At 35.0% G+C, this 17,885-nt stretch overlaps 1 protein-coding gene across 1 annotated transcript; it reads left to right on the top strand.

Moving 5' to 3' along the window:
- The first annotated feature begins 41 nt into the window (after positions 1-41).
- Positions 42-16,254, top strand: LOC144451158 (deubiquitinase DESI2-like). Its single transcript, XM_078141943.1, has 5 exons — positions 42-413; positions 3,487-3,559; positions 4,781-4,874; positions 11,644-11,785; positions 12,340-16,254. Exons 1-5 carry the CDS (start codon positions 375-377, stop codon positions 12,556-12,558), a joined length of 567 nt encoding a protein of 188 aa, XP_077998069.1. The 5' UTR covers positions 42-374; the 3' UTR covers positions 12,559-16,254.
- Positions 16,255-17,885: the final 1,631 nt, after the last annotated feature.

The raw sequence follows: 17,885 nt of genomic DNA on the forward strand, positions 1-17,885 counted from the left end.
ACATACGTCATCAAATATGACGTCATTATGCGCGATCATGATGCGTACGATAAGGATTCGTTCGTAACAAATAGCTCTGTGGCAGCGTACTAGATAACCGGAAAGTTACTGTAATTTTGCCTCTTGTAGATACGTTTAGAGATTAGCTTTCCTTTGAAATGTTTCTAGTTCGTACATGAGATTAGTAGATATCGATTTTAAAGCAATTAAAAGTGCTCGACCCAGGAAAATAGCGAGGATACCCGGAAGTAGGGTGGCAAGAAGAAGCATCGGAACGTACACGGACGTTGGCAGTGTTAGTGTGACTCACTCATCCTCTATTGTTGTGGCGGTATTTTGTCGGACAAAATTGTCGCGTTTCATCAAAGAAAATAATGGCAAATCAACCAGTCCGTTTGAATGTTTATGACATGGTAAGTTTTCATCTAATTAGACCAATTTTTTGACATTTTGACAAACATGTACCGCCGTATTTGAATGTTGAGAGCGAGGGAAGAAGGTAAACCGATAGAGTTGTGAATGTGGCGATTCGTTTCTGTCGATTCTAATTGTTTGCCATTATTCATAGGAACTAATAAATACGTGACAGTTACAATTACTGTAACAATAAATGGAACAAATCACGACTACGGTATGGAGCAGACTGTTTGCATAGTGATGCCACTCTGAGTCTAAAAGTTTCGTGTATGGCAAATAAATGAAATCACACAAATTAGTTTAAAACACCTGATACTAGAACCTGATCGAGACACGTGAATAAGATCATGGGCTAATGTGATACTGTCAACGTGACTGGTTGTCAGTTACTGTAATAACTTTGTATTTCTTCCCTAGTGAGATTAGACTGGCACCAATCCCTTGAGAGATGTTTCAAGTCTAATAATCCTCATGTTTTTGAGTTTGTTATTCACTTTTGAAGGAAAATGTTGTCTTCAACTCTATTTTCTATTTCTCAGTTACTAGTCATCTCCCAAGGCTTACATCTACATATTCACTTGACTGTTTCACAATCACCCACTCAGGTTATAAAAAGAACAAATTTGTGTTTTTCAAAAACATAATTTCCATAGCCTGTGTTGATGAGATTTATGACAATTAAAAGAAATAAAAAGAAAAAAGAAAAAGCCTGAAGACTTAAGCAAGTTCATAGTGAGAGTTAAAAAGAAACTTGGTTGTGTCAAGTGAAAGAAACTCATAGTCACATTTGATCCGTGTATAAATATGTTATATGTAAGTCATGATACAACATCCTGTGGCACAGGATACTTTTTCGAGTGTGCTAAATTTTTGTACTTATTGTTATTTTTTGCTGAATAGTGTCACAAGATCATGTATGCATAGATAAAAGTACCGTTGCTGAGTAAGAATGTAACATGATTTAGATAGTGCATAGACCCTCCACCTGGTGGGTCTATGGATAGTGATAGCGAGACCATGTGGCCATGTCTATAAATAAAAATTCAGTTTGTTGTCCAATTTTCCAGCATCAGAGTAGAAATCTTAACTTACTCTGTGATAAAGTTCAGCAGTGTGTAACATTGTCAATAATTGTACATTTATACAGTCCTTGTCCTTGTGAAACATGTACTGTTCATTGTTCATTGAGGTGAAGGACAGGGACTACAAATTGGTTTCTATCCAAGTGCTTAACACAGGATGATTATATGAACTGAAAATCTTGCATACTTTGTATTTGATAAATACAATGGTGATAACTTCTAATTTTACATAGTTGTACATAAAGTGTACAGTGTATGGTAGAAATGAATATTTAGAGTTTGTCAGCCTTCTCATTCATCAAAATCCACAGGAACACACTAGTCATGTATGTTGTATGGGCCATATTAACAAAAATCTTTTGAAAAGACACTTACAATTAGAATGCTCGCTTTCTACACAATTTTTAAATTAAGAATGTTCATAACATGATGATGATCCCATCAGTGATATGCAAATTAGGTCTAACAATTTCAGTTTTATTAAAAAACTTATGTCTTGAAAACTACATGGGAATGGGGCTGAAACATGGTGGGGATGTTTCTGAAGGTGTTATTCTACAGTTATTGTTAGTCCCCGCCGGACGAAGTCCGGGACGGGGACTTATGGATTGGGTTCCGTCCGTCCGTCCATCCGTCCGTCCGTCTGCAGCCGTTTCTTGGAGATGCCTGGACCGATTTTTTGCAAACTTGGTACAGGGACAACATACAATAGCATACATATGCACGTCAATTTGTTTCATGATACGATCCAATATGGCCGCCTAGCAGCCATTTTGTTTGTGAATTTTCCATGTCCAAAGCCATAACTCGGACATGCTTGAACAGATCTCATTCAAAGTTGGTAATAGGACAGTGTTCTATGACATACATGTGCATATTCATTGTTGTTGTGATATGATCCAATATGGCCATCTGGCAGCCATTTTGTTTGCAATTTTTCTATGTCCAAAGCCACAACTCAGACATGCTTGAACAGATCTCATTCAAAGTTGGTATTAGGACAGTGTTCTATAACATACATGTGCATATCCATTTTCGTCGTGATACGATCCCCCATACCCGACCCATCCTTTATTGTTGTAGGCATGTTCCATGTCCAACAAGCAGACACAACATATCTAAGTTTGTTTGATTTAGGTTCACAAGTGTTGTTGCATGATCAGAGTAGTGATAATTCCTTAAAACCCAATCATAGTGGGGACTATGTCATTCTCAATGACTTGTTCAAAATATATTGACAAAACTTAACTGGCCCTTAGCAATGTAAAATGATGCATATTACAAGATAACAAGAAGGATGGGTAGGTAAGGTAATAAACATTAATAAACTTATGCAAATATGCCTAGCAACAAGACCAAACCTATAGCAACAGTCAAAAGATGAAGGATATTGTAAAGATAACAACAGGGATGGTTATGCAGGTGGATATACATTCAAAAGGTGAATGCAAATAGACAAGACCATGCTCATAGCAACAGCCAAATGATGGCATATATGGTAAAGGTAACAACAGGGCTGGATAAACAACCAGATAAACAAATAAAAAAGCTGTACAGTTGTGCTACAATGCTATTGGTGCTATTTTTACAATGTATATTAGTATGAGTAAGTATATTGAATGGATCAAAACAACATTCCTAGCAGCATTTACATATAATTTACTCTCTAAAAAATTGTTGAACAAAGTCTTTGACTGGATAGTTTTGAATAATGATTAAACCACAATTGACATTTTCAAATTCTTGTAAGCTACAGCAAATTTTTCCACTGATGTAATGACAGTGCATCTTGGACAGTGTGGTAATGAGGCCTGTAGTTTTATGACAATGGTACATCTGTCAGAATGAGGCCTGTGGTTTTACAACAATGCTGTTTTCAAGTATATTTATGTAATACATTTAATCAGTGTTACAGAAGGTGTTGCATGATTTTCCCTGAAGAGAATTAAGGTACACCTCACATCTTTTTCATCTTTTCCTGTTTTAGTTCTGGACTAATGAATATACATCATCTCTAGGCATTGGGGTTTTTCATTCAGGAATAGAAATTTTTGGTAGAGGTAAGTATGAATTTATATTACCGTTAATCTCTTATTTAAGACATACATGTATTTTTTATCCATTTATGATATTAGCTCCAGATCAATGAAACATTCAAACTCTTAATTATGAGTCATGATCCAAGGGGAAGAAAGAGTTATCATAAATGATAAATTTGCAAGGATGAGCATAAATATAGTTACACAATGCTAAATTCATATTCTACTCACAGAAAGGGCTGAATTGCTATGCTGTATGATATATTTATAGTAGTTTATTGATGATAATAATTAATCTAAAATTCATATTTTATCATAACATGACACCACTAATACATTGTATCAATTGAATTGGTCTTTGATGGCCAACTGCAACATGTTATTTGTATTTTAGAATTAGAATAACCTATCAGGATTTCCAAAGAAAAAGATTATTTCCAACAAAAACACAAGGACAATGTCATGTATGATTTGTTTTGAGATAATGATACAAGAATATCATAGTACACACTTTACCCTCCGGCTATAAGGGCATTATTAGACATCTATTACCATGTGGGTTGTTTTGTAGCAACTATTTCAAGAGGTTGAAAGCTGTAGAAATAGTTGTTAACAGCATGAGGTGTAATAAGATGTCTACTACTACTACTACTACTACTACTACTACTACTACTACTACTACTACTACTACTACTACTACTACTACTACTACTACTAGTGCCTGAATAGGGCCAGGCAATAAATGTTTTATAACATATGTTCTCAGCCTCTCAGGCACATATTCTTTCTTTAGTCAAAGCATATCCCTGATAACTTGACATCTGTGCTACATGAATACTAGGAAAAATAGAGTGCAAATAGTGTCTTTTGTGTAAATTTAGGTCACTACAGGTCAGTAGTCCATACCATGGGGTATGATCTAAACCAATCACTGAAGGCTAATATGAACACTATGTGTTATAATCTCTGATAGCTTTTGTTTTTAGAACAACTGCACTTAGGTTCAGAAGTGCTATAGGCATGGAAAAATATGTGTGTGTGTGTGTGTGTGTGTGTGTGTGTGTGTGTGTGTGTGTGTGTGTGTGTGTGTGAAATGTTTCAGTACTCCTAAATAATCATGTCAATTTGTATATTTCACAATCCATCGAATTTCCAGATGGAGTATATTTGTGTCAAAACTACAATACTGCAGTCTGCAGACATGGTCAAATAATGAAATATTGATTTTGTCTCTTGTGACAGAATATGCATATGGTGGTCACCCATTTCCTATGACAGGGGTGTTTGAAATACCTCCTAAACAACAAGAGGAACTAGGAGAACAATTTAGATTTAAGTAAGTAACAGTATATGTGGTACATTAGTGTTATTTGGAATGGAAAAATATCTTTACTTTGACGTCCTGATTTCCTTACATACCAATAGTACATCTCTGTTGGTAAAAGGTGAAATGGAAAATAGAATGTCATGTTATGGTACACACATGTAAATGGTATGGTAAATATATGATCTGTTTATTATTTTAGACATAATAGCAATCACAATGATATTTCACCAGATACAGACATGATAGAACACATGCACTGACTGGATTTTTATTTTTGCTTATTTTGACTCATTGTCGTCAAGTTGATTGACAACTGTTTGGTCCCAAAGCCGTAATACACACACACTCCATTCAAGTTGTCTACCCCCATATTATTAGATGCAAGCTTTCTTTTGAGACCTTGACCTTTGGTGCTCATGTAATTTTTACTGAATGGCAGCCATATTTGTAGTAAAAATCACTATTTTACCCCATATAATCACATGCAAGCTTTCTTGTATGAGTGACCTTTGCCCTTCAAAATTAAGCTATTACTTGCATACTGCAGACACTTTGTAGCAGCTAATGTCTTTTACATGTAGATCATGTCTTTTAACGCAGAACCTGATAAACGTACACATGCATTATTTTTGGTGTTCATATCACTTTTTACTCAATGGTAGCCGGCAACAATAATGATTTACCACATAACTGAAAAACATTAATACATAGATACTACATTCAAGTGTCTACCCCCATAAACTTTCTTTTGAGATATTGACCTGTGACCTTGACTCTGATTTTCAGGTTCAGTCATCAAAATTCAGCAATTTCCTGCATTATCAGACACTTTGTAGTATTTATTTGTTGCCACCAAATTCTTTTAAATCATGCCTCCATTCAGTCACATAGAAGTAAAGTATTTCATGGGTTTGTGTATTGTGTCTTCTACAAAGACTTGTTGAATGATAAATTGACTGGCCACCATGCTTAGGGTATGCTCTAACTCATGTAAATTGACTGGCCACCATGCTTAGGGTATGCACTAACTCATGTAAATTTGAATTTGATATGTTGACCTTCCAATTACAGAGTAATTATACAATTTTTAAAACTGTTATATTAACTCTGTCCTTGGTGAAAATAGTTTCTGTATCTGTACATTGAGGTACAAGTGGTGATGACTTGATGATATTCAGTGTACAACTACATCCTATTTCTATTTACACAGATAGTACGTTCGCATTCACACTCAAACCAGATCATATTGATCAAACAGGCACACCGTGGTATTATACCAGCTAAACTCCTATTGAATATCGCAGGTGGAGGGGATTGGGTGGATCATGCACTCAAAACCTAGTAGTAATATATATTATTGCCTTGATATTGGATTATATGCCTGAGGTGCAAGGATATGATCAGCACGATGCAACTTTGCTTGGAACATTGTGCAAATAAGTTGACAATGCAAGAATGCTTTCAAATATAGTACTCCAATATCAAGGCTATATGTCACCTGGGAATTCATTTTCATGCAAGGAATTTCGTGTCGAGAACTTAAAAGATGAATAAAACTGAATTTTGTACTAGAACTGCAATTTTTCAAGATTTTATATTTAATATTAAAATAGCATCGAAGTACTATATTTGAACGCATTCTTGCGTGGTCAACTTATTTGCACAATGTTCCAGACAAAGTTGCGTGTCTATCATTTTGGTCGCCATCATTAGGATAACTTCAGAATGCTGGGTTCTCATATAGCACATGTTACATGTACAAAATAGAAGTGCTGCCATCAAAATGGATTGTGTGATGTATGTCAAGTGACGTGTTTGCCATGGGATCGGTTATTTTGAAAAGCTTGCCATTCTTCCAGAAATCACGTGCTGCAAGCAGCGTGAACTGTCGCAGAGTGCGACGACCCCAGTAATGACATTACACATTGTTACAAAGTTTATATGAACTGACATTGTTGCAAAGTAGTAATTCAATGACTAGGTTTAGAACAAATAATTGTGATATGGAGAGAAATTGATAAATTTTCACTGAGAAGTACATTGAAGTAATGTATAGAGCTCACAGATTTCAATAATGTATTTATCACACAAAGTTTTAAAATGGATGGCAAATTTGACTCCACGGCATTTCATGGACAACATGCATTGAACAAACATTCATTGTTTATTTTATTGAATCATTCTTTGAATTTCATCTATATTATGCATACTCTGGACTAAAATAATATTATAATGTTATGTAAATGGAAATGCCTCATAGAACTATAAATGTCACACAGACCGGATGCTATATGTATACTGTGCTATGTACAGAGCAAATTTTCTTGAATAGTACCAGCAACTCTGGCAATGCTGAAATTTCATCATGGCTTGGCCAGGTTTATTTCCTTGCGATGAAGCCACAAAAAGTTTATATGTTGAAGAACTGAGAAAGTGACCCTTAAATTAATTATTTTTAAAAATTGGTTTACAAATAGGTAGGATCCATTGTTGCTAGATTAGGGTACATAATGTAAACATAAACTGAACAATGACATTATAACACATAGAAATAGATACACGGGAATTGAATAAGTTGACTCAACAAGTTTAGCTGATACAGGTAATTTGTATACTGTACTTTATGCAGGCATTATCACTATGTAAAGTTTACAGTACTGTAGATGACCCTACCTTCACAGGGTCACATGACAGTCTATTGCTCCTCATGGTTTAAATTATATTCACATGAATAACCATTTGGTGTATTGATAGTGTTAGCTGTGAATAGGTGCTCACTTCTGAACAAGTACTGTTGTGTCAACAGTCATGTCTTTCAAAGTACTCAATAGGTAGTGAAAAATGCAGTCTGCTAGTAGAATTACTCTTTAGGTTGAGAAAAGTACAGTCTGCTAGTAGAATTACTCTGTTGGTTGAGAAAAGTACAGTCTGCTTGTAGAATTACTCTGTTGGTTGAGAAAAGTACAGTCTGCTAGTAGAATTACTCTATAGGTTGAGAAAAGTACAGTCTGCTAGTAGAATTACTCTATAGGTTGAGAAAAGTGCAGTCTGCTAGTAGAATTACTCTTTAGGTTGAGAAAAGTAGTCTGCTAGTAGAATTACACTATATGTTGAGAAAAGTACAGTCTGCTAGTAGAATTACTCTTTAGGTTGAGAAAAGTACAGTCTGCTAGTAGAATTACTCTTTAGGTTGAGAAAAGTACAGTCTGCTTGTAGAATTACTCTGTTGGTTGAGAAAAGTACAGTCTGCTAGTAGAATTACTCTATAGGTTGAGAAAAGTACAGTCTGCTTGTAGAATTACTCTTTAGGTTGAGAAAAGTACAGTCTGCTAGTAGAATTACTCTGTTGGTTGAGAAAAGTACAGTCTGCTAGTAGAATTACTCTATAGGTTGAGAAAAGTACAGTCTGCTAGTAGAATTACTCTGTTGGTTGAGAAAAGTACAGTCTGCTAGTAGAATTACTCTATAGGTTGAGAAAAGTACAGTCTGCTCGTAGAATTACACTGTAGGTTGAGAAAAGTAGAGCCTGCTAGTAGAATTACACTATATGTTGAGAAAAGTACAGTCTGCTAGTAGAATTACTCTGTAGGTTGAGAAAAGTAGTCTGCTAGTAGAATTACACTATATGTTGAGAAAAGTACAGTCTGCTAGTAGAATTACTCTGTAGGTTGAGAAAAGTACAGTCTGCTAGTAGAATTACTCTGTTGGTTGAGAAAAGTACAGTCTGCTAGTAGAATTACTCTTTAGGTTGAGAAAAGTACAGTCTGCTAGTAGAATTACTCTATAGGTTGAGAAAAGTACAGTCTGCTAGTAGAATTACTCTGTAGGTTGAGAAAAGTAGTCTGCTAGTAGAATTACACTATATGTTGAGAAAAGTACAGTCTGCTAGTAGAATTACTCTGTAGGTTGAGAAAAGTAGAGCCTGCTAGTAGAATTACTCTGTAGGTTGAGAAAAGTAGTCTGCTAGTAGAATTACACTATATGTTGAGAAAAGTACAGTCTGCTAGTAGAATTACTCTGTAGGTTGAGAAAAGTACAGTCTGCTAGTAGAATTACTCTATAGGTTGAGAAAAGTACAGTCTGCTAGTAGAATTACTCTATAGGTTGAGAAAAGTACAGTCTGCTAGTAGAATTACTCTATAGGTTGAGAAAAGTACAGTCTGCTAGTAGAATTACTCTATAGGTTGAGAAAAGTAGTCTGCTAGTAGAATTACACTATATGTTGAGAAAAGTACAGTCTGCTAGTAGAATTACTCTGTAGGTTGAGAAAAGTAGAGCCTGCTAGTAGAATTACTCTGTAGGTTGAGAAAAGTACAGTCTGCTAGTAGAATTACTCTATAGGTTGAGAAAAGTACAGTCTGCTAGTAGAATTACTCTGTAGGTTGAGAAAAGTAGAGCCTGCTAGTAGAATTACTCTGTAGGTTGAGAAAAGTACAGTCTGCTTGTAGAATTACTCTGTAGGTTGAGACAAGTATGTCTAGTCTGCTAGTGGAATATTACTCCATAGATTGAGAAAAATACAGTCTGCTAGTTAGTAGAATTTTCCAACAACGAAATATTTTTTTCATTATGTATAAGTAACAACATTGTATTCAATTTGAACTTTTGTTCCAAACACAACTTGAAAATTTTCCTGAACAAAAGTTCAAATTGAATACTGTGGTTTACCAACACAGATGAATTTCCATTTGAAGTAACAGCATTGTTTAATTTACTGTAATCTTCACTGCATGATATGCAGATTACTAGTATTTAATCCAGTATCTCATTGTTATAAAATTGAAGAAGTATGGGGGGGGGGGGGGGGGGGGAGTTGGATTGAGTAGAGTAGTTGTCAGAACTCTTTAATAACTATTGGTATGTCCCTCACCTAAGCAATAACAATATGTAATGTACATGTACATGTACACAGTGATCAGTATGCAACACTACAGGGGTATTAAAATGGCAAAGAATTTCACAAAGAGTGAATCTTCTCTAGAGATCCAGCTAAGTCAATACCAACATCAAATTTAGTGTTTTATGTAAGGAACATCATCAACAGTGTGTACATTTTATTGAGACAAGGACACTAAAGCCATGAAACCATATTATACATAGTCAACCTAGCCTTGACACATAGCTGCATAGCAGGGTAAATACATTGTATATTTGCAGATTACCAGATGACTCATTCAATCCAGGTCATGCCTTGAGTTTTTCTCTCATGTTCTATTTTTATATTGTAATGATGCAGTCATAAGTAAAGGTCAACAGAATGTAGCATTTATATACAGAAATGTCCTTGCTCTGAAAGGACTAATATTACAATGGGATTACAATGGGCTTTGTCCATCCATGCGTGTGTGCATTTGTCTGTCTATTTCTCTGACATTCAATATCCTATATGAATCAAACCTGGCACAGAGGTGACATATATCGATTGAGACATATACACATCAGTTGTTTCATGGACTATGCAATTTGATCAAATGGTGGCCATATTTGTTGTCAAAAGTCAATATTTACTGCATAATTCAACAACTGTCATACATGTTTGGATATTGACGTTTAAATGGTAAATGGGGCTGTATTATTAAAAACATTTATTGCAGAAAGTCCAATGAAGAAAGGTAGTTTTCTTAACAGATGCAATCAAGATTCTATTCTATTGTATTCTATTAGTTGAACCTGTAGGAAACTGAAATAGCCTTGAAATGTATAAGTTGAATTATTTCGCTATCCATGGCAATAAATTGGAGGTGGCACATGTTTCCATAGTTGCCATTGATTCGTATACTCTAAGCTGTCATGTTGTATTTGTCAAGTCTTAGAACGATACAGATTGTGTACAGAATTACAACACATCAAACAACACATCCTTGCAGCTCAGTGATGCAGGCCTAACTTAGTTTATAGAAAAAGCGAAATCCCACAAGTGGGAGATAGAGTCTAAGAATAGCAGTTCTTTCATTTGCATTTAATTCTTTATGATAGATATATGCAATGATGCATGGTGAGTGTTCAGGTTGGAAGAAAATGAAGAGTTACAAGGCCATGTGGATTGACTTAATGATTTTTTGCACTTTAGATTGACAGCAAACATCTCATCCATGGCGTATCTAGACATGAGACTATTCATTGAAAAAAAATGGTATAATTTGAAATTGTGCTCAGATACAATTCCACAATTTGAAACAATCTGAATTGATTATTTTGAAACACAATAATAAAGGGAAGTTACCTATAGTCTGTTTGGTTGAGATATCATTGTCAGATTATTGAAATGAGAGTGCACAACGCATGGTTAAGGGGCCAGGCATATGGTAATTTCTTAACACATGAAAAACATTGGATTATCATAATTGCATGATTAGTCATCTATGCAAATCAAATAAATTGTAGTAACTATCAGAATTTTTAGCACAACCAAACATTGAGGTAGTTCAGTCATTCTTTAGCACAAAGTGTGTGTGTGTATGTGTGTGTGTGTGTGTGTGTGTGTGTGTGTGTGTGTGTGTGTGTGTGTACATGTGTGTACATTATGTATGTATGTATGTATGTACGTACGTACGTATGTATGTATGTACGTATGTACGTACATACGTACGTACATACGTATGTATAATGTATGCCCATATTAATTTTCTCGGACAACTTTTGATTTAAGCTTTACATGTTACATCATTAATAAGTGTTAATTTTGAAAATATTTGCCCTGTTAAATCTCCCAGACTACAACTTTTTAGAAAAACATTGTATTCATTTTGACTAACAATATCTTCTTTCATTCTGTCAGAGAATCTTTACTTTTAGGTCGAACAGATTTTACATCAAATGAAGTGAAATTAATTGTAGAAGAATTGGGAAAAGCTTTCAAAGGAGATCAATATCATCTGATAAACAAAAACTGCAACCATTTTACTTCAGAACTTGCAAAGGTCAGTCAGATATCTTGTATAAAGTTCAGCAGTAGTGAAGGCAAATCATCATCTAAATGTATCGTGCTACCAAGCAAGATTATTTTTGGGGGGATGATTGTGTGTATATTATATACCTCATTGAGAACCAAGTGACAACATTTTGATAAGAGTTACATTTCCTGTCTGCAGCCATCAAATCTTCTTATATCCTGTTCATTTCATGACTTTACTACTGATTCACATCTCAACATGTGAATTTTCAAGAAAGAAATCCTACCATGAAAGATATTTTGATTTTCAGATCTTGTTGTTTACTTTTATATATTAGTAAAGAAATATTTCTACTTAGTCAGTAGATCAAAGATATGTCAATTAATTGTTAAACTTTGTTGTATTCCATCATTATTAGTGGTATAAGAAATCCTACCCTTGTGAATAGATCTAAGTTTGTCAATTTTCAGTTGTTTTGTGTTTTCTGCCATGGAATGTAGAAAGTCAAGAAAGAAATCCCATCATGGGTGACTAGATCTATGTAAGTTATTTAGATTTTAATTGTTTGTTGTTTTCCTCAGATACTAGTTGGTAAAGAAATTCCACCCTGGGTGAATAGATTAGCCTATGTCAGTTCCTGTATGCCTTTTGTGGAACGTTGTCTACCACAGGAATGGCTGACACCAGTGGCCTTACAACAAAGTATAAAGGAACCAGAGCCAGAGAGACCTTCCAGCAGATCCAGAAATGGTACATCATCATCCAGGGAAAGTAGTAGAAGACACAACACACTGATATAAAGACTAACATTTTTTGTGAACATTTCATATACAAAAGTGACCCAGCTTGACCATACCTAGACTGAAATGGAATGTCTCATTTTAACTTTTTAACACTTTGATAACTCCATATTGTGAATACCAACTGTGAATGGTTGGAAACAGTATGTATGTTTTGTGATGGATGAAATACAGTACATTATGTATGTATGACTGAATATTCCTTGACACAAATTTAACAACATATATAATTCATTTGGCAAGCTGAGTTAATTTCTTTTGTATTTTGAAGATTAAAGACACTTCAGATCAGGTTCACCTCCTCTATATAGGTATCCATAATTGTCATTGTATTTTTGTAGTTAAAGATGGACTCCTCATCATATGTATTATAGATCCAAATGTTTACCTCTATAAACATGTGTTAACTTTTTAGATCTTTCACTAGATTTCCCAGACATTACATTGTATTGTACTATATACAATGAACCTGCCTTTGATTGTGTTTATTTCACTACTGTTCAATACTACTCTTATTATTTGCACTTATTATTGAAAACAAACCTTAAGTATTGTACAGGTGCAATATGATAATGTTGTGCATGAGAACCACTTTTAATCATATCCTCTCATATCATATCTGAATTAGTATTTATTAAATCATTACAAGTTACTTGCCAAAGCTATCTGTGCACACAGCCAGTGTCAAATTTTACTGTGATTGTTTGAAGATCATAATGATCAAAGCTTCTAAATGAATGTTATGGAGACACCATAACTCTCAGTGTAGAAAAAGTTCACTAGTAAATTTTCACATTCATAGCTGAAATATTAAAATAGACCTTCAAAGCACCAAGACATTGTTTCTTCAAATAATCTATGGTGCTTACCTGACCTCTGACCTTGTACCTTTTCATATCAGTTCCCTGGGGAAACATAATGGTTTTCAGTTTACACTTTGGCTTTTGATGGAAGGGTTTTGAAGTGTATACACTATTTTGACCATTTGTGTAATTTATCAGTATTTTCATGTGGCTACTTCAGTCAGTTTTGAGGGAGTTTTTACTATTTAATATGTAACTATTGAAGTCAAATTCATAAAACAAATGATATATACTCTTGCAAGCCACAACCTTATTTTTGTGCTGGGGTAATGAACAATCAGCAAGTGTTTTACAGTTGGCCTAAAGAGATGAGTGGTTTTACAGTTGGCCTAAAGAGATGAGTGTTTTACAGTTGGCCTAAACAGATGAGTGTTTTACAGTTGGCCTAAAGAGATGAGTGTTTTACAGTTGGCCTAAAGAGATGAGTGGTTTTACAGTTGGCCTTAAGAGATGAGTGTTTTACAGTTGGCCTTAAGAGATGAGTGGTTATACAATGATGCACTAATCTACAACAAGGCAGATATATACCATTACCACTCAAAGTTAAACTGTGTATTGTCAAGTCTGAAAGCTACCATGTTTCCCTCAAAATGGATGATTATGAATATTATAATAAGGGTCTTGGGGGCCAAGCTTCTTTGGTGCTATTCATATCCAGTATGACTCTCTGCCATAGCCTATGGAAAACAAGATGTACATGTTTATAATTATTGCTAAACTAAATGGCTATGCCACATTTGCACCTTTGTATGTATTTCCATCTCACTGTTGAGTATGTGAAGTACATATTTTGTTATTTATTGAAGGAAAGAAATCCCAACATTAATTTCTATTTACTCCTGAAGTGTTAATTTACAGTTACATTTATTTAATTACAGCTGCATATTAAACTAGCAACTAGTGCTTTTAGATCAATGAAGACAAGTATTATACAGAGGAACAGACTTGTGGATAATCAAAGTATATTGTTATAATTATGACATGGCTCATGTATAATATCTTCAATTATTTATAATAGAATATTTATTTGTTGTAATCGAATTGCATTTAAGCAATGAATAATGCAATAAAGGTAATCTAAAACAAAAAGACAGACCACTAGTGAGCAAGAGAGAGAGACACAGACAGAGACAGACAGACAGACAGACAGACAGACAGACATACAGAGAAATAGGCATATACAGAGTGTATGTTAGTCATTCAAAAATATGTTGTATTACAATACAAGTTCCAAAATGTATTTTTTTCTTCAACAAATGTAATGTTTGAATGGAAAGTTTACAACTTTTACTCAAACCTTTGAAGAAAGGAACACGAGAAGGTTTAACTTTTATTTATGCCAACTATGTGAAATGTGAAGCCAAACAATAGTGGAGACTGAGTATGCTTTATAATGATGATTAGTGTATTCTGCAAATGTATGAATCTCAAAATACTGATGATGTCGATCTTGATAAGTTCTCTTGAAGTGAACAGGGTCATGCCAACATATCAAGGTCATTCGACCCTGTAAAGTCATACTAAATTTACAAGGTCACACTCACTTTACATGTTCATGCTGACCCTACAAGGTAACACTTACTTTACATGGCCATACTGACCTTATACGGTCACACTAACTGTCAAGATCACACACACTTTACAGTCATACTGACCTTATAAGATCACACTGACTGTCAAGATCACACACCCTTTACAGTCATACTGACCTTATAAGGTCACACTGACTGTCAAGATCACACACACTTTAGTCATACTGACCTTATAAGGTCACACTAACTGTCAAGATCACACACACTTTAGTCATACTGACCTTATAAGGTCACACTAACTGTCAAGATCATACACACACTTTAGTCATACTGAACTTATACGGTCACACTTACTGTCAAGATCACACACACTTTAGTCATACTGACCTTATAAGGTCACACTAACTGTCAAAATCATACACACACTTTAGTCATACTGAACTTATACGGTCACACTGACTGTCAAGATCACACACACTTTAGTCATACTGACCTTATAAGGTCACACTGACTGTCAAGATCACACACAGTTTAGTCATACTGACCTTAAAAGGTCACACTGACTGTCAAGATCACACACACACTTTAGTCATACTGACCTTATAAGATCACACACACTTCAGTCATACTGACCTTATAAGGTCACACTGACTGTCAAGATCACACACACTTTAGTCATACTGACCTTATAAGATCACACTGACTGTCAAGATCACACACACACTTTAGTCATACTGACCTTATAAGGTCACACTGACTGTCAAGATCACACACACTTTAGTCATACTGACCTTATGAGATCACACTGACTGTCAAGATCACACACACTTTAGTCATACTGACCTTATGAGATCACACTGACTGTCAAGATCACACAAACTTTAGTCATACTGACCTTACAAGTTCACAGTGACCTTGCAAAGTGATGTTGAGATTAAAAGGTCAGTATGACCTTGCAAGGTCACAATTGACCTTACTTTGTCATATTGACATGATCGTTTACAGTCATACTTCGATACACAGCAGTTTCACACTTTTATGGTCACACTTAGATACACTGACTTTACATAGTTGCAATTAGATGAATTGCAGTTTCACACTGACTTTACAAAATCACACTGAGATTAGTCTCACACTGACTTTACAGTCACACTGAGATTACTTTCACACTGACTTTGCAGTCACACTGAGATTAGTTTCACCCTGACTTTACAGTCATGCAGATTACAGTTTCACACTGACTGTACAGTAACACTGATTACAGTTTCTCACTGATTTTGCAGTCATACTGAGATTACAGTCTCACACTGACTTTACAAGTCATACTGAGATTAGTTTCACACTGACTTTACAGTCATACTGAGATTAGTCTCACACTGACTTTACAGTCATACTGAGATTAGTTTCACACTGACTTTAGTCATACTGAGATTAGTTTCACATTGACTTTACAGTCATACTGAGATTAGTTTCACATTGACTTTACAGTCATACTGAGATTAGTTTCACACTGACTTTGCAGTCATACTGAAATTAGTTTCACACTGACTTTACAGTCACACTGAGATTAATTTCACACTGACTTTACAGTCATACTGAGATTAGTTTCACACTGACTTTACAGTCATACTGAGATTAGTTTCACACTGACTTTACAGTCATACTGAGATTAGTTTCACACTGACTTTGCAGTCATACTGAGATTAGTTTCACATTGACTTTACAGTCACACTGAGATTAGTTTCACACTGACTTTGCAGTCATACTGAGATTAGTTTCACATTGACTTTACAGTCATACTGAGATTAGTTTCACATTGACTTTACAGTCATACTGAGATTAGTTTCACACTGACTTTGCAGTCATACTGAGATTAGTTTCACACTGACTTTACAGTCACACTGAGATTAATTTCACACTGACTTTACAGTCATACTGAGATTAGTTTCACACTGACTTTACAGTCACACTGAGATTAGTTTCACACTGACTTTACAGTCACACTGAGATTAGTTTCACACTGACTTTGCAGTCATACTGAGATTAGTTTCACACTGACTTTGCAGTCACACTGAGATTAGTTTCACACTGACTTTAGTCATACTAAGATTAGTCTCACACTGACTAGTCACACTGAGATTAGTTTCACACCGACTTTGCAGTCATACTGAGATTAGTTTCACACTGACTTTAGTCATACTAAGATTAGTTTCACACTGACTTTAGTCATACTAAGATTAGTTTCACACCGACTTTGCAGTCATACTGAGATTAGTTTCACACTGACTTTACAGTCACACTGAGATTAGTCTCACACTGACTTTACAGTCACACATTACAGTTTCATACTGACTTTGCAGTCATACTGAGATTCGTCTCACACTGACTTTACAGTCACACATATTACAGTTTCACACCGACTTTAGTCACACTTAGATTACAATTCACACTGACTTTACATAGTCACACTGAGATTACAGTTTCACACTGACTTTACAGTCACACTGATGTATTTTTCATTTTTGGACACCACCAAATTGATGTATTTTGCTCTTTTTGTCAGTCTGTGACTGTCCAGATTTCCACCACCACCACCAAAGTGTGAGTATTCAGTCTTCCAACAAAAGCAGTGTCAACAAGACTAGTTGTGTGGATCTGTCTGTCAAATGACAGCAATACATGACTTGAGTATTTCTACTGTAACCATAGCAACACATTTAGTTAGCTATTATTCCCTGTATATTATGACTCATTTTGAAGACAGAAAACAGATGACATAAGGGGCCTTGTAACTTCTAATCCTTTGGACTATTAGTGACACTACCCTTGTGTCATGAATATTTGCTGCTTTATGATTGATGTTATGGAATTATGAAATCCTACCATCTACAAGTCAATATAAATTATTTAAAAAAGAATATTTAAGTGTATT

Source organism: Glandiceps talaboti, chromosome 2, assembly GCF_964340395.1.
Source record: "Glandiceps talaboti chromosome 2, keGlaTala1.1, whole genome shotgun sequence".
NCBI lineage: Eukaryota > Metazoa > Hemichordata > Enteropneusta > Spengelidae > Glandiceps > Glandiceps talaboti.

Excerpts from the sequence above, each read along its gene's own strand:
- LOC144451158 (XM_078141943.1), top strand. The coding sequence starts at position 375 with ATGGCAAATCAACCAGTCCGTTTGAATGTTTATGACATG. Across the intron at positions 414-3,486 it reads GTTTGAATGTTTATGACATG|TTCTGGACTAATGAATATAC; the intron begins GTAAGTTTTCAT and ends TTCCTGTTTTAG. Across the intron at positions 4,875-11,643 it reads GGAGAACAATTTAGATTTAA|AGAATCTTTACTTTTAGGTC; the intron begins GTAAGTAACAGT and ends TCATTCTGTCAG.